This window comes from Grampus griseus (assembly GCF_964374135.1).
Source record: "Grampus griseus genome assembly, chromosome: 7".
Classification (NCBI taxonomy): domain Eukaryota; kingdom Metazoa; phylum Chordata; class Mammalia; order Artiodactyla; family Delphinidae; genus Grampus; species Grampus griseus.
The window spans coordinates 4,747,071-4,765,476 of record NC_139001.1 but is presented as its reverse complement, the minus strand read 5'-3'; the positions used below and the strand labels follow the sequence as shown (position 1 = coordinate 4,765,476).

At 42.9% G+C, this 18,406-nt stretch overlaps 1 protein-coding gene across 5 annotated transcripts in view; it reads left to right on the top strand.

The window, feature by feature from the left end:
• Positions 1-18,406, top strand: part of AGAP1 (ArfGAP with GTPase domain, ankyrin repeat and PH domain 1) — a gene marked incomplete at its 5' end in the record, with an annotated part of 560,328 nt that overhangs the window by 366,117 nt on the left and 175,805 nt on the right. For all 5 annotated transcript variants that reach the window (XR_014296980.1, XM_082658104.1, XM_082658106.1 and 2 more), the window contains one exon: positions 13,078-13,246. Coding sequence is in view for 4 of the 5 variants with exons in the window: in XM_082658104.1 (XP_082514230.1) it covers positions 13,078-13,246 (169 nt within the window). The remainder of the gene's footprint in view (positions 1-13,077; positions 13,247-18,406) is intronic.

The window sequence follows — 18,406 nt, the reverse complement described above, 5'->3', positions numbered from 1 at the left end:
CTGAAACTGTAGGAAAGGAAGCCGCCATGTGATGTTTTTAAGCCACAGAAAAGTGTCACAGTCACTTCCAGGCTCCATTTCTGCAGAATGAAGAGCAGGTCACCAAGGTTGGACAGGAGTTTGAGATGTTTTTTGGTTTTGTTTTGCTCTATTTGTAGTAAAACACACATCACATAAAATTTGCCATCTTCACCATTTTTAAGCAGATAGTTGAGGAGTGATAAGGCCATTCACAGTGTTGTGCAACCGTCACCACCATCCGTTTCTGATACTTTTTCATTTTGCAAAACTGAAGCTCTGTCCCCATTAAGCACTGACTCTGAGTTCCCCCTCCTCCAGCCACCCTTCTACCTTCTGTTTCTATGAATTTGACTACTGAGTACCTCGTAGGAGTGGAATCATGTAGTGTTTATCTTTTTGTGATTGGCTTATTTCACTTAGCTCCCTGTCTTGAAGGTTCATCTGTGTTGTAGCATTTCCTCCCTTTTTAAGGCTGAATAATATTCCATTGTATATACATACAATACCATTGGATATATACAGTCCAGGGATTCAACCAACTGCAGATCGAAAACATTCGGGAAAAAAATTCCAGAGAGTTCCAAAAAACAAAATTTGAATTTCTCGCATGCCAGCAGCTGTTTATATAGCACTTACATCGTATTGGGCATTATGAGCAATCTAGAGCTGATTCAAAGTGCACAGGAGGGTATGTGTAGGTTATATGCACATACTGTGCCGTCCTATATAAGGGACTTGAGCATCTGCGGATTTTGGTGTCCGTCGGGGTCCTGGCACTAGTTCCAGGTATACATACCGCATTCTGTGTATCCATTTGTTGGATGGACACTTGGGCTGTTTCCTCCTCTTAACTGTTGTGAATGATGCTGCTGTGAGCATAGGTGTACAGATACCTCTCTGGAGCTTGAGGTTTTAATGTAAAAACTACAGTGTGGGAGAACTACTGAGAATGGCTGAATTTAAAGATGCCCAGCATTAATGAGGGCCCTGGATGAGAAATACCACAGAGAAATCGCTAGGCCCAGTCATGAGCATGGTGGGTTCTGGAGGATTCATAACCTGAATGATGGTCTGGACATGGTCCATGTGGCATGCAAACACCCACCCAGCCCTGCCCACATGGGCCATGGGCTCTCTCTGTGTTTGCCAAGTGCCCTCCAGAGGTGAGGGAGGCTGTCCCTCTCTGCTCTTTAGGTGACCTGGGAAATATTTTTGGCATTCATGCAGCAAGTTTCAGATAGTATGATAAATTATTTCTCCCGTATATCAATGATTTCAAACCCATGGAATGATACTGCCATAGTAGTATAAATATTTTCAGGGAATAGCTACAAGGTTTTTTGGTTTGTTTTTTTTTTTTTTTTTTTTTTTTTTTTTTTTTTTTTTTTTTTTTTTTTGCGGTACGCGGGCCTCTCACTGTTGTGGCCTCTCCCGTTGCGGAGCACAGGCTCCGGACGCGCAGGCTCAGCGGCCATGGCTCACGGGCCCAGCCGCTCCGCGGCATGTGGGATCTTCCCGGACCAGGGCACGAACCCGTGTCCCCTGCATCAGCAGGCGGACTCTCAACCACTGCGCCACCAGGGAAGCCCCTAGCTACAAATTTTGTTAGAAAAAGATGACTACTGAAAAACTCATACCTATTACACATACACAAAAATGTTAGAATCTTTATCAAACTCTTATTTCTGCCCTGAGGAATTCCTTGTTTCTTTTAGGTAGCCCTTGGGCTTTGAAAGTGTTTAGATTGATGGTTAAAATTGTCAAAATGCAGGCTCACCGTAGTACACGTCTTGATGTTGAGAACAGAGTGACCATAAGTAGGGTGAGATCAGACAAATAAAGTCTTCCTATCTGTATAGAAATTAAACCACCGGGTAGCCTAGACCCTACCTAACTTAAAAATTTTTCTGCATTGAAAAATTCTTCTGCAAAAAGTATATATATGTTTTTATAACTGTACAGAGTTAACCGTGTAGCCTGTGGATCTGAGTAAAGCTTCCAGAGGAGTCCTTGGAATATCGTCTTATCAGTACGCAGCATGATGCTTCATCCTTGTACCCAATCTGTATCACTTGGTTTTCCATTTCGGGCCTTTGGAGGGTTACTAATTATGGCCGGAAATTCTTGCGAAAGGTAAATAAATCAAACCCGTCCGTTTTCTTCGCTGACGGCAAGTCGCTCCGGAGAACTCTCAGTGGGAGAGATCGGAGGTGGGGGACAGTGCGGGAATATTCTTTTTCCCTGCTGCCAAGAAATGGAATTTCATTATTCGACTTTGTAAGTATGTGCTTCTCCGGTTCTAACCTGGTTGCCGGCTGGTTGCCACAGTGTTGGGAAGGAAGAAGAGGCGGAGACGGGGAGACCTGCTTCTTCTCAGGTGTGCCTGTGGCCCCAGATGGAAACCAGTCAAGGTGCGATTGATGTTCATTAAGTGCTTGTCAAAACTGAAAAATTTTCTAATCAACAGCCGTCTAGCCGCGGCCCCGCCGATGGCTGGGAGTACCGCCTCTGCCGCAGCGGCTGTTTGCCTGTTACAACTCTAGGCTAAAACTCCGCTGATGATTACATTAGGCTAAGCTGCGAAGTAAATGAACCATATCTTATTTAGGTGCCACGAGCTTCAGTGTAGTCCTGCCCCGCAGGGAACTTGATAGCATTTTATGGCTTTAAAATTAGTGTAGCTTCCCATTTGCTGCAGGGTGCTTGCCTGTTATGCCTTTGAACTCAATAAGCAAAGGGAAGGGGGCCTTTTGTTTTTCTCCCTTATTTTTCTCCCTTGCATGTTAGCAATTTTGTTTTGCATCTTTTCCAGACGGCATTTTGCAATAAAAATGTCTGACTACCCTGTACATGCCTCCCCCACCAAAAAAAAAAAGAAAAGAAAAGAAAAAGGAGGAGGGGGGAGAAAAAGAAGAAGAAAAATGTAGAAAATGTCACGCGTTTGCAGAGGACAGTTTTTTTTTTTTTTCCTATGCTGTGAAGTGAAAACTAGCTTTGCAGGTCACCCCCATGGCTTATCCTGTCGGAATGGCCACCCCCAGTGGGGATGCTGCCCGCACTTCGGGAAATGCCCACATAAAATCAGAGGGCAAGTATTTCAGTATTTTTATTGGACAAGAGCAGTAGAGCCAGCATTTCTAAAGCGCTTTGGCATCCTTTCAAGCTCTTTGTATATTGTCTCAGTTCATCGGGACAACAATCTCATGAGGCAAGAACTATTAACACCCTTGTTTTTCAAGATGTGGAAATCGGGACCCAGACTGGTTAAATAGCGTGGCCCAAGCCCGCAGCTCCTGACAGGCAGAGGCTCCCAGGCACTCTCGCTCTGAGGCCATCCTCTGGCCCGGAGGAGGCTAACTTTGTTTTCTGTGGACATCCATCCTTGGTTTAGGAAACCAGAAAACTATGTTAATCAGTGACCTGACTGCTATTCATTTGAAATGAATCTGATCATACTACTGTGAACCGCCTTGGCGGGCAGTAAGCAGCGTTAGGAAAACATAATCATTCCTAAAAAAGCAATGCATTGGGAAAAAAAATAAATAAGGAGACTTCCAGACAGGCCTGGTGAAAGTTTTGAAATTAGAAGAAGTACTTAAATTTTGTGATGGGCAAAAACCGAAGTGGGAATTTTCCTGTCCTGCGTTGGGCCAAATGGTAGAAGAAAAGGCTTAGCGATCATTAGTGTCCTCTGAAGGCAGACGTGTGTGCTCTTCTTCTGTCTTAAAAATCTGTTTCTTCCCGCTAGGAAATCTCTTGTCGCCATCCCTTCCTTCAGGCACTCCTTTAAGTGGTGTCCCTATGCTTTTACTCCTTCCCATTCCTTTGCAGTGTCTGAGTTGCTTTCCCGAGTGTGTGAATCCTACTTCTTCATTTCTTCAGTAAAAAGTCACTGTGTGTCTGTCTTGCGTCAGACACTTGCTTGGTGCTGGGGATACTGTCCCTGCCCTCACAGAGCTCACAGATACTAAATAAATATACAAATAAACATTTTGTAAAAATGTTTTAAAAATCGCCACAACAGTGAGAGACCCACGTACCACAAAAAAAGAAATAAAACTAAATCTGTTTCTTTAAGTGCTTCATGTTCTAGCAAATTCATCCCAGGGAATCTGAAGTTTCAAAGTGGTCCAGACAGAGCTAATTATCATTATGGTGAACGTGCCCACGTAACTCAGAAGTTCCAGGATCTAACTACTGGTCCAGTTGTTTCCAGCCATATTTAATTATTAAAAGAGTCGTGGAGCCAGGGAATGGGGCTGGCTCCTTGCGGTTTATTGCTGTGAACTCTCACTCATGCGTGCCTCTGGGAGAGACCTGCCTGCATATCCAACACACTGCTGTTGTATAGGCTAGGTCTGAGCACGCATGGGCTACAACTGGGTAATGTTCAGTTTAACCTAAAATGAGAAAAATCTTTCTTGTAGTGTAACGCTCAATATACTAGGTCAGTCAAGACAGATGCAGTCAAGAAGCAAAGGTATATTCATAATTCAACGTAGAATTTTCTGCTATTTTGATATATTATTATATTAACCTGTGCCCCCTGGGCTAATGTTGGACTTGAGCCCACATGTGTTGAATGCCAGCGCTTTGAGCACATGCACCGGAGAGGTTTGCCCTGCTTCAGTGGTGTTGAGCTCCCTGTGGAAGCGAAGGGTGCCACCACGGATCCCTCACGACGCTTCACCAACCTTTTCCGTTACCACCTCTTAGGTAGTTACCCAGGCCCAGTAAAGCCTTGGTTCAGAATCAGGTGTCCTAAGCGTTGCCTTTGCCTCAGATGCCATTTGACATCCAATTTGCCAGGTATCTTCTTCCTGCGGTGGCCACAGGTCACGTTGACATCCGCTGGTCAAGTGGTCTTTCCGAAGCAGCTCCAGAAGTGAAACAGTGGAATTCTGTTGGCTGTCTTTGGGAAAGCAAACTGATTCTCATAAGTGGAATTCTGTTGGCTGTCTTTGGGAAAGCAGACTGATTCTCATAAGTGGAATTCTGTTGGCTGTCTTTGGGAAAGCAGACTGATTCTCATAAGGTTTTTCTCTTTGAAGCTGCCTGCTACCTTTGCTATTGTAACTGTGATCCTTTGGAGAGAAGGAGAAATTGTCTTCTTTGAGGGATGTGATCTGAAAGGATGTGGCCGGGAGATTTCGCATAGTTTTACGATACTATTTTCATAGTGTTTTTAGGGTATTACTTTCCTCTGTGCCTGTGACTATATATGAGGCTATTGTTTATTATTCATCCATGTCGGACTTAAGCGTTTGCTTGGTCTCTTTGAAGGGATGGTATTATGTATGTCTTTATAGATGAGTTTCCTTTGAAAATAGTATTAAGTGGAGTTTGGGAATAGCAGTGCATCTGACAATGGCTTCTCTTACATCTTTTTTTTGAGCCCAGAAGTAAGGGTTTTAAAAAACAGAATTTATATAAACTACTGTTCCTCTTGAACCTGGACACATTCATGAAGTGGAGTGAAAATAGGCAAGACTGAGTTCTTCCTCTCCTCCAGGAGAAGACAGACATATCTGCAGACCATTTCTAATATCTGCACAGCTCAGGCTGCAATGCTCCTCCCCCAGCTGTGTGCATAAAATCACACACACAGAGCCCTTGGCTGTTTTGTGAACATCAAGCTAGACTAGTGGGTGTCAAACCTTTTGGCCTTAGGGCCCTTTTACCTTCCTAAAAACTGAAGAATCTGAAAGAGCTTTTGTTTCTGTGGATTATATCTATTGATGTTTATCATGGGAGAAATGACTGAGAAATGACTGAGAAAGCGTTTAATATTCATATAATTCATTTAAAATAATAACCTATCCATTACATATTATTCCATAAATAACATTTTTTTAATGAAAAAGATACTTTCCAAAACAAAAGGAAATCATAAGCAGGGTAGCATTGTTCTCCATTTTTTCAAAGCTCTTTGATTTCAGTTCAGAAAGTTAGACCATCATTTCTACTTCTGCCTTCAGTCTGTTGAGACATGTCGTTTTGGTTAAAGTATGTGACGAGGCTCTCACAGAGATATTTAGTTGGAAGAGGAAGGAGTAGTTTTTATTTTAAGTGTGCTTTTCTGAAAATTTATTTTTTTGAGGTATAGCTGATTTGCAATGTTATGTTACTTTCTGCTGTACAGCAAAGTGATTCAGTTATACATACATATACATTCTTTTTCATATTCTTTTCCCTTATGGTTTACTATAGGATATTGAATATAGTTCCCTTTGCTGTACAGTATGACCTTGCTGTTTATCCATCCTATAATATAATGGTTTGCATCTGCTAACCCCCAACTCCCAATCCATCCCTCCCCCTTGGCAGCCACAAGTCTGTTCTCTATGTCTGTGAGTCTGTTTCTGTTTTGTAGATAAGTTCATTTGTGTCATAGTTTAGATTCCGCATATAAGTGATATCCTATGGTATTTGTCTTTCTCTGTCTGACTTACTTCACTTAGCATGATAATCTCTCGGTCCATCCGTGTGGCTACAAATGGCATTATTTCATTCTTTTTAATGGCTGAGTAGTATTCCGTTGTATACACGTACCACATCTTCTTTATCCATTCACCTGTCGATGGACATTTAGGTTGCTTCTGTGTCCTGGCTGTTGTAAACAGTGCTGCAGTGAACAGTGGGGTGCATGTATCTTTTTGAATTAGAGTTTTTGTCTTTTCTGGGTATATGCCCAGGAGTGGGATTGCTGGATCATATGGCAATTCTATTTTTCGTTTTTGGAGGAAGCTCCGAACTGTGTACCATAGTGGTAGCACCAGGTTACATTCCCACCAGCAGTGGAGGAGGGTTGAGGAGTATTTTAATAGCCATTTCAGGCCATTCAGATCATGCATGTTCTTCCTGGATACTACACTAAAACTTGACACGTGACAGTTTATTAAAGCTTAGGAATTCAGTGAAATTTTCCTTCTCTGCTGCATTACATCCAATGACCTGTCTTGCACTTTGAATGATCTTGTATCCATGCATGTGACACACCATGTGTCAGTCATTTCAAAAAGCTTGTTTAACTGAGGTATGCAGATTTCCAAATGGTGATACTTTTCATCAAGTAATACCCCAAAATCACAGTCATTAATATCACCACCAGTCTTGTCAGAAAAGTCTCCAGGTATTTGGAAGGTGTCATGGTGAGAGACACAAGTTTTCGAAATTCTCATTGTTGCTGGAAAGCTCAGACTCTCTCACTGGCCACAAATACTGTCAGCCGCTTTCCTTACAGTACAAACACAAGAAAAGTACTTGTTCTTTTTCAAGAAAATATCTACCACATACCCAAGACCGAATAACCATAGTTAATGTCTGACATAGTCATTCTTTCAAGTTGAAGTGTTGTCCCAGCAAACAAGTGGCGAATTCAGCTTGTGAAAGAAACACTCAGGGAAGAGCTTTCCTGTGTAGGGTGGTCAGCCTCGCGGCGCCGCAGAAACACTTAAGTACACTTGCCGCGGCATCACCTGGGAAATTTAAAAGCTCAAAGGTTAGAATTGTTTTAATCAGTAGGTTTTTTGTGGGGGTTTTTCTTGGTTTATTAAGAACATACTTTGTTATCTAAAGTTAGCCAGTATTCTTCAAAATATGATTTTGAATGGCTAAATTATCACATAATTCAAAATATTTGTCATGGGCATTTAGGTGCTTGCTTATCCTTACCATTATCTAACTTCAGTGAAAATTCCTGAACTCAATTTTGTCGTATCTTTGAGCCTTAGAATTATTACCTAGAAGGGAAATTCCTGGGGGAAAAAATGTGGCCATTTTTTCAGGCTCTTGATTTAACAGTGAATATCCTTCTGTTAGCAAGATATGTGAGTGTTCTTATAACACCAACTCTGGTTCGGTATTCTCTCAAGTTCCTCTATTTTCTTCTTTACAGTTACGGGAAATTAAAATGTTGAAGTGTTAATGTAAAATGAGTTCAGACCAATAAAATCAAAGGAAATACAAAAAAAAAAAGAAAACATCCTTAGGTGAAACTTTTTTGTTTTTTTTTTTGTTTGTATTTAGAGAGCGTGACAATCGGTAAAATACTGACAGGGTACAAAGTACAACGTGGTTACCATTGCCTTATTCGTGCTGAGGAGTCAACGATATTTATTACCCACATTGCTTTTGCACCATCGAAGCAAATTTCAACAGAGGGAAAAAGCAAACTATGTCTTGGGGTTGTTTTGAAAATAGTGTCGAACTCATGAAGCCCCTGATAGGGTGTTGAGGGCCACACTTTGAGGACTGCTGAACTTAGGTTATGCAAAGAGAAAACACGTGACTAGATTAGCCGTGGCAAAAAGACCAAGGCAAGCATCAGTATGTCCTAACAGTTACCTCACTTAGACAAAATATTAGATAGTAATAGAAAATAATGAATTTCTCAACATTTATGTACAGTTAGAAACCAGAGCTTATTGAGAAAACCTAATTGGAACAAAGATTTCTGTAACTTTTCCATCATTTAATTATGGGAATGAAGAATCTTTATACCTTTAAAAAGTATATGTTAAAACTGGAGCAATGTTGATTGCATTTCAAAGCTGTGTGTTTTATGCTGATGATCTAATCTTGAGATGCCAGTCACATCATTGATGCATTTGGGTTTAGCTTTAAGATCTCGTTAACTGCTTTTTGGTACCCTATGAACACACGAAGCAAACCATCTTTCACCAGACAGCCAAAGGTAACAAAGGGATGGGAGGCAGTGAGAATCAATATAGTAAGAGTATTTTTAGGGACTATTGATGGATTGCTGTATTTTGAGCTTAACTTCAAGTGCCAATGCCCCAGAGCTGACTAAGATGAACTCACCATTTACTGAGAACTGTAGGCCGTCACGCACACAGAGGGCTCTGGGATGGGCAAGACGAGCCCCACACGTCGTTCCCTTGGCCGTCTGGGGAGAACTCCGGTGGGGTGTTTTTAGGAGCATCGTGCGGCATCTTGATGAGGACTTGGTACCACTCTAATTGCCGGAGCTGAGTGCCATCCGGTGATGACCTCCCAGTCCTGGTAATGGGTAACTGTGAGGTTTTAGGACAACAGCGTGACGGCAGCCAACCCGTTAATTCTCGAATCCGGAGGGATCTGGTTACACCCACCGAGGCACTCAGGACTCCACGCCCTCTCCCAAGGCAGCCCCGCCGAAGGTGAGAGCCACACTGAGCTGTGCTTCTATCAGCAAGCTGAAAGCTGTGGGTCCCTGACACGGCTCTCCATTGCTAGCAGGTTCCTCTCACTGCACCTCATTTGCATCTGGGACATCAATTAGCATGTTTGTTGAGGCTAATTGAATGAAACTCAATCATAGCTCTTAATTGCTTGACTATGTGAAAAGAAATCACATTAATGCAGCTAATTAAGTGTACGGCAATAGATGCAACATAATTAGGAGGAAAATGTAAAAAACAAGGGATGGCAAAGGTGCCGGAGCGGGGTGGCAGGGGGACGCTGTGCTGGGTCCTGGAGCTTCATCCACGCGGTCGGGGACGGGTCCCTCTGCTCCGGCGCCTGCCTGCAAAAAATAATCCACGAGGTGAGCATGGACAACTTGAGAAGAAAAATGCAAATAGGTTTGCAATTACTACTTTTTCAAGCTGTTGAGGGGCAGGAGATAGCACCTCTGGGGGGCCTGGCTCTTGAGTGGGCCCCGGGGACTTGTTAAGTGCTGTTTAAAAGTACTTGGCTTTGAATTACCCTCATGCCTTGTTAAAGGGTTTTTTCCCCTTTTATCCTCGATCAGCATTTTCTGCAAGGAACACGGGGTTGTATCTGTAACGTTTGCATATCAAAATCAAGCTCGCTGGCTTTATTTCCCCCTGCACGGTCCCTACCTCGGACCATCAGGCTGCGCGTCCCACTTCTGAGGAGGCGACATTGTTTGGTGGTTGTAGCTTTAATTCCTCAAGTACCAAGCTGGGGAGAGATGAAAAGGGTAGTTCTTTCAAAAACGGAAAACTCAGTGTTGTTTCTCTTGGGAGAAGCTAGAAGCCTCAGGCTCACGTATCCACCTGTTTCTGAAAGACTTTTATGGATTAGGAAATGGATCTTGTCACATTTTTATAAATTTTAGAGGCTTGAAATTTAAGAATTGCCAGACTTATATTCTGATTTTCTTAAGAACTGGTTCTTCTGCACTTTCAATGCCTAACTGAGGCAGGAAAACAGATCCCCCAGCCCATGCTGAGCCAAAGATAAATGGGTTCTGTCGCCGTGTTCAAATCCAGAGAGCCAACACTTGGTACATTTCTATAATAATTTTAAATAAAATATCCTGGTTATTATATGTTAAAACATGCCTATTAAAAAAGAGACCACGCTGAGGCTTAGTCACTCTCTGATTAGCCTCATTTTAGAGCCCATAAGCCATAAATGCTCAATTACACTCCTGTTATTGTATTTTAATTTGTTAAGAATTGGCATTAAAGAAAAAAGTTGTAGCAAGTTGATATTTTTAAAGGAGTAACTATGCAAGAAGGAATTCATTATTTACAAGCATTAACTTTGGTTTTGGGACTTGGGTTTGCCTGTTTGGAGTAAATGTTAATGGAAGTAAATGAAAGATGCTTAAGAACAACCTTTTTTTTAAATAACCTTGACCCCTGGTCCTGTACTGACCAAAGGCCACTTCCTTCTTCCGTGTGCTTTTTGTCGGCCGTCCTCGTGGTGAGCTTGGTCAGGAGACTTCTACATTTCTTTCAGTCCGCTTTATCCTTTAGCCTAATTTAATGATAATAACTTTCTTTCCATCCTTTGTCCTCATCCTTTCAAAACCACAACTTTTTTCATAGTAGATTTTATTTGCGGCAGGGGGCGGGGGGGAGGGGTAGTCGAAGCATCTCGCCTTTCAAGTGGAGTCTTTAGTCTGTTCCCAGCTAGACACAGCCCACCCCTCCTCCAAAGCTGTGATGACCCTCCTCCTAGATGCCCGTGGCCGACCCGGCAGATGTCCCTCCCTAAGCTGCCCTGGGAAATGAAATGCACAGCTGGGCAGCCCAGGTGCATCAGCACCTCTGCGCCTGGCTTCCCCGGCTGACAGCATACGTGCCGGTGCAGATGCTTCTCTCTGGATGGTTTGTCATTGCTGAGGAAGGCCCAGCCTCGCCCCTCCCTGGAGGAGCTGATCTGAATTTGCCCCTGCTTGGTGCAGCTTCTGATCCTTTGTTTGTCTTCAGTCCCACGTTCCTCCTGATTCTAGCCTCAGCTTTTTGACCTTGAGCTCTGCACTAAGAATTGGCCGTTTGAGGTCTGTCCTTAGGAAGTCACCCTGGATGCTGCGTCATCATCTCCTGGGCTGGTGCTTGGTGAACCTTCCAGGGTTCTGTAATCTCCATCACAAGGCCCCCGTTCACGTTATGGAGTTTCTCTTCCAGCCCTTCCTCCTGTGTTGAGAATTCTCCCACTCCCTTTCCTGAGTCTGGGGTGGCTCCCATGCGGCCACAAGTCCAACTGCTTGGGTTTCAGGTGAGGTCTGACACTCAGAGCTGGCCCTCCCTCCTACAGATGTTCTCTACGTCTCGTACGGTCCCAGCGACCCATATGCGGGTTCTTCCCCCTGTGTTGGAATCTAGTACTTTGAGTTCCTTTTTGTGCCATAACTTCTGTCAGCAAACTTCCTACTTGTGGTTAAACCAGTGACTGCTTCTCAACCCCTTCACCTTATGGAATATGGACATTGCCTTGCAATTAAGAGAAGCCACTGGAGTCCTTCTCTTGGCTTCCCTAGCACCTTCTGTGCGCTCTGAAGCTTCTGCCGTTCACCTGGACTGACTTTCCTCGTCCTGCAGGCCGAGGCCTCTGACCCGTGCACTTTGCCCGTAGACCTTCATCTAGTTCTCTCTCTGTATCTGTTGACTCTGTTGATCGGCAATTATAAGGAAACAGCTCGCTTCTCCAAACTCCCTGGGTCGCGTGCAGTCGCATGCCGGATCGTTTGGCAGTTCTTCTAAAATTAGATCGACGTGAACCTTATTGTTTACAATCAGTACAGATTTATTGGTCTTTCCCTTTATATCCTAAAAGGAATCCACCAAGATTCTGCCAAGGAAGGAATCTGTTTATTTCATTTCCTGGTTAGTCTTAAAACACTTGAAATATTATTTACCCAAGAGTGATTTAGATTGTATCCTTTCTTCATGTGTGATGTTGGTTTAATGATATATCTGCAGAGACAGGGGGGTTCATTGCCCCCCCCAAAATATATGAAAGGGTCAATAACTCCTCTAATTTGTCAAGAGGCCCCTCACTCTGGCTCTCAGTTGTCTTCTCTTTCCCCACCCAACAGCCGATTCTTAAGTATTGTTTTCCTCCATATTGAATTAGGTGACGGCACAAAGAATTCCCTGTGTACCTAGACTTCCCTTTAGTTCCGTGATAACTGCTAGTCATTGACCTCCAAAGTGTAGACAAAAGCAAGATACTTTTTCCGAGTACAGTGAATCACTTGGAGAAACATAATGCTTGAGTAAAAATAATGCGCCTTCTTTTTTAGCATCCAGCTCTTGTGACCTCCATGTGTTTTCAGCACCGTACCACTGACCCCCTCAGACATCTTCCTGAACAAAATGCTTGACCTCTTACTTAGAGTTTTCACCTGAGTTCCCACCAGACAACTTCAGTCTTACCTAGATGTCTAATGGTATTGCTCTCGGAGACAAAAAGGTTATTACAAAATAGTTCCTACTCCATGGAATTTTACCCAAAACTTACAGGAAGAGCCCAGGTTCCTAATGTACCATCTAATGTGCAGCAGCTCACAAAATAGGATTTCATGTCCGTACTGGTGTCTCATCCTCCTGGGTAGAAGGCATCGACTGTGTCTCCTGTATTTCCAGGGCCTGGGTTAGTTCAGGACACAGAGGCAGAGCTGATATCAGTGTAATGATGATGCCACCAGTACAAGACAGATCAAAACCTTATTTTTAAGCGCTTGCCACCGTGGAAGGGTCATAGGATTACAACTGAGGATGTCTGATAGAACCTCTTGTCCTAGATTGTAAAAGGTCTTTCTTTTAATCTCTCTTGGATGTTTAACATTTTGAACAGGATTACATGCAGAATGTTCATGGCAAAGAGATTGATCTTCTGAGAACCACTGTGAAAGTCCCAGGGAAGAGGCCGCCCCGAGCCACATCGGCCTGCGCGCCCATCTCCAGCCCGAAAACCAACGGCCTGTCCAAGGACATGAGCAGCTTGCACATCTCACCAAATTCAGGTAAGCTCACAGCCGACATGCTGAAGAAATCCAGCGCAATGGCAGCAATGGGTGGTCCTGGCTGGAGGACAGTGCTGAGGTTTTTGGATTAAGTGGAGATTTTGACCATTAAGGTTGTAAACTAAGGTTTACAAGTCTCATCTCTTCTGTGGATGATTGTTTCTGCTACACCCTTGGGTTCCTGGACTGCCAACAAGCAAACTGTGGCACTTTGAGTCACAGCTGCACAAACCACTAGGCTTTCCCAGGGCTGGGCGGTTGAAGGTCACGTTTTACACATGATGGAGGTTTAAGGGCCTTCTAAAAAACATGAATTCATTGTTAAGGTGTCAAGGATTAGTATTAACTAATTCGTAGTGACTGTGTTTAGAAAAATGGAAAAGCCATTTGGAGCAAGATTTAAAGGAAACCCCTAGGCCTGTATAAAAGTTCAGATTCTCTCAGTTTTCTCTTGTAAATGTTATGTGATTCTTTCACACAATTTTGGTTTTCTTTATCCTCTTTTAAGGGAGAATTTGGTTTTTGCTCAGGATCAGAGAAAGTTAGTGTTTTCTCGGAATAGATGTGTTGAGAAATTCCTGGCTTCGGTGTGCAATGCAAACCATTCAGAGTGTCGTGGTTTGTTTTTGTTTAAGAGTCTTGGCAAACTGTGCTGTGGCTTTTACCTCCCCATGATCGCTTATCAGAGAAAAGGTGGTAAGAACCACTTTAAGTCTTCCACCAACAAACTCAGACTCCTCCAACATATGAAATCCCTTCACAGATTTCAGTTGTTTCCTTTCCTGTCTCCAACCTACATCTGATCTTCTCAAAATAGATTTCTGTTCTGCAGTCATTCCTAGCATATGTCTCTGCTTCTTAAAGATGCTGCCTTTTTTCCTTTCTGAAATGTTAAATGTTTTTAAAGAGGAATAATGCTGACCCCACAGTTCCATGGCATGAATGACATTGTTTGGCAAAAGGAGGGTAAGAAAAAGGGGACAGAACTCGGGGTCCAGCAGCCTGGGTTCTACTGCCCAGTGCTGCATGGTGTTGAGCAGGTAACTGAACCATGTTTTACATTAGGCTGATCTTGCCTGGCCCTGCCCCCATCACAGAGGTGTGACGGCAGGTGCTGTGGAAACTCGTGAAGCACAATACAAACATCAGCTGTTGTGACTAATCAAAATAAAACTGGCCTTTCTGATAACAGAGACATTAGTTCATTCTAGAAAGGTGATACGGTTACTTTATGTGGTCTCATGACCTGCTGACCTTCCTTCCAAGTGGTACATGAGTTCTCCTTTTCTAGATGGTGTGCTAACTCCATGGGATGGGAAGAGAGAAGAGCGCCCAAGAAAAAATATGTTTCTATACTGAATGAAAAGCTAATGTCTTCGTTAATTTATTTATTTGTTCAGAAAGTCCTTGCTGAGCACCTGTTCTGTGCCAGGAGTTGTGCATTCTGTGGATCCAGAATCTCTGACCTCCAGAACTCCTGTGCGAGGCAGTCACCCTATAACCAACTTTCCACTTCCCCTTCTAACCATTGGACACATCTGTCCATTTATTTGTTCAAGTCAGCAAGCATGTATGAAGTTTCTAATGTGTGCCGGTCACTGTCCTGAGCTCTGGGGGTACAGAAAAATGAGGCATAATCCCTATCCTCTGGAATCTCACCCTCTGGGAGGTGGGAAAGGTGAGCAGATGAGCCAGTGCAGTGCAGCAGCTCATAGGAGATGTGAAGGCCCCGGGGTGATGTGCTCGGCTTCACCCCAGGAGGTGGGGCAAGGCTTCAGGGCTTGAGGGATGCCTGTGTGGGGTGTGAAGAAAGGATGGGAACTTGCCAGGCACATAGGATGAGGGAAGAGTCCTGATGATTTGAAGAAGTGTCGGCTATGTAAGATTTGGAGTTTGAAATGTCATCTTGAGACATCTTTGGGGCTTAACTGCCACTTACTGTCCTAAGGAAAATGTAATGTTTGATAACAAATAGAGAATACAAAATGCCACATGAACTTTATCATATCCCCAGAGGAGGTTATGTCATGGGCCTCGGCTAGGGATTGAGTTTTCAATGCCCAGTTGCTTTCTCTTTAAGATTCTTGCTATTGGGTGAATGGGAAGATTTGGGTCACGATTGAAATCCCTTTTCCATGGTCACACCCATGGTCGGTTTATTACAGCACATCCTGTCAACCCTTAGCTGGGGAAATCCCCATTCAAGGAGCCTGGTAGATGTTTCATCTTCTTTAGGTCACAAGTAGGGACTCGGAAGTGGGAATATGATGTCCGCAGGAGCACAGCACCACTGTGCTGTGGAAAGTCCCTCATGGTCACAGCAGTGCCCAGGGATGGTGCCCTCAGCTAAGCCTGTGGGCAACGTCCTTGGCTGGCATCACCCAGAGCTCTACCCTGTTGTTCATAGAACTCTCTCACGTGGAGAATTCCAACCCAGCAAATTTAATTTCAAGTAAATGGATGCTACTTTTAAGTGATGGACTTTTAGCTAAAGATAGGTATTAGTTATTTTAGAGCTAACTTGCCAAAGAACTTAACCCACTACTTAACCTCATCTTTCATTCTCAAATCATTTGAATTCTGCCATTTTGTTTTAGACCTCTGGAGTAACTGGGCGTCTTTTGTTTCTTTTTAGCTTTTTTCTTTTTTATTCGTTTTCTATCTCCATGTTATGAATTAGATCAATGTTACGTGCCTTCCCTTCTAGTCATTTTTTTCATTCACATAGACCTGATACACACTTGTACTGAAATCTTTGTGTGTAACTTACTAATGTCTTAGCATAAAAGTCCATAGGCAGAGTGAGTCAGCCAATGGATATAAACACTTACAAGATTCTCCGTACATATTTCCAAACTCATTTCTAGAAAGGTTTTATATAAAATACCCTTCCGTCCATAAAGTGAGTGCTCATTTCACCTCTACACATTTTTAGAATCTATGCTAATATTATAAGCAATAAAAATATCTCGTGTTTTGTTTATTCGGATTTCTTCAATTAGTAGTGAGGTTGAACAGCTCATATATTTATGAGGTTTTTGTGGTTCTTGTGTTGTAAGTGTGTAGATGTATCCTTTGTCCATTGTTGCACTAGGTGCTTGTCTTTTGCTTATTGACGTGTAAGAACTCTTTGTATATTAAGGATAACAACACTTTGTAATATATTTTGCAGCTATTTCCCCAGTTTACTATTTGCTTTTTGAATTTTGTAGTCTTATTTACATACAGAGTTTCCCCCTCTTTAGTATGTAATCAAATCATAAGACTTGTACTTCTGTAGTTTCTACTTTAGATATTTAGAAAGCCTTTAATAATTCTGAAATAAGATCATAATTCATATATATATATTTCAGAGTTATAATTTTATTGTTGTTCCTTTTCCCCTTTTTTATAATTAACCTCTAATCCACCTTTAATTTGTTTGGGTCTATTATATATAATAGGAAATCTAGTTAAACTTTTTATTCAAATATATAGCTAATTGTTCTCTCTCTCTTTGTTATTTCCTTTTCCTGTTGATTCTGTTTGTCACCTTTCTTGCACAACTAACTCATTTAATCAAATTAGCTACGTTTCTGGGCTTGAAAATTTATTCCATTCACCTACTTTCTCCGCGCTGTGTGGGTTTACCTCATTGTCTTAGATTCATGGCTCAATTTATATCTGGTAACGTAACATATAACATGGTTTCCTATTACTCTTTTATTTTATAGTGTTTCTTGGTTATTGCCACCATTTATTTTTTCCAGTAAACTTCAGAATAACTGGAAACCTTTCTCTTCCCCCCTAAAAATAATCTCATTGTGACTCTAACTGGCATTGCTGTTAATCTATGAATTAATTGTGGAGGAACTGACATCTTAACTATATTGAGTTTATCATAGAACACAATTCTTTCCCAGTTTATTCAGACTTATTATATACCCCTCAGTAAACTTTTAACACTTTTTTCCATTTAGATCCTGTATGTGTCCTGCTAATCCATTCTATTACTTTATAATTTTTGGTGAAGTGTGAAGCTGATACTTGGTGGGGCGAGGGGTTGTCTATTCTATTATCTAATTGGTAAGAAATAAGAAAGATCCTAATTTTTGTATTTTTTATATCCAGCCATCTTACTGAACTCTTCCTGAGTTGGAATAATTATCCAGATGTTTCTCTTAGTTTTCTAGTGTGGAGTCGTAATGCATTCCATGTTTCAAACATTATGATGCCTGACTGTGTGTCGATGTTGACCTTTAGTCTCTCCCAACCAGTTTAATGATTTGGATACCTTATTGCTTTGCCTCCTGTACCATTCACTTACCATCATCGTTGAGTCTGCGGCACGCCCAGCCCTGAGGAGTGCTCTGGAGATTCAGGGGGCCCTCCCTCCAAGGGCTTACACGCCGATGGGGGGTGGAAGAATCAGAAGATAAACACACAAGCAAGACCCCTGAAGCTGGTGGTAATTGCTAAAGGGTCTAAAAGGGGCAACTGGATAGAAAACTACTTGCAGGAGATGGTGGTCTTACATTATTCCTAGTATCGGGGAGTGGTTGGCCAGTATTGGAGTGCTGACTGCCTTTCAAACATTAAAATGCTAGAAATGTGATGCTCTTAATAAGGAGTTTCGCCAGGGACTTGGGGAAGAGGAGGAGAAACACATTGTCATGCCTGACACCGCATACCTGCATACTGATAACCCAGCCTGGGTCTCATCTGGGGGCTCGCGAGTTAACCAGAGCAGAAGAGCTGCCGTGAAGATGGGGTGGCTGCCAGCTCCATTGGGCACCTGTGGGATGCAGGCACTGCAGGCTGAGGGACACGTTCAGGAAGAGTTGCCCAGGGGCATCCCCACCACCAGCCCCACTGGGAAAGTGAGCGGCGTGCCTGGGGAGGATACCCTGATGTGGGTGCCCATGCTTGCAAGAGAAGGAAGCAGGTTGGAAAACGCAGACCTCTGCATAGACCCGGGGAAACATAAATGAATGGCAAGGAAGGGCAGCTCTGACCATGAGGGACGTAATGCAGGTGTGCCAGCCCGCCCATGAACTTGTATTGTTGGTCAGAGACAAACCCACCAGTTAGCATGTGCCACACACGTGCTCCAGGGCTGCCGGGTCTGTTCAGCCCTGATCTTACTCATAAACATGAGTGGACAGCCAAGACGTTTGTGGA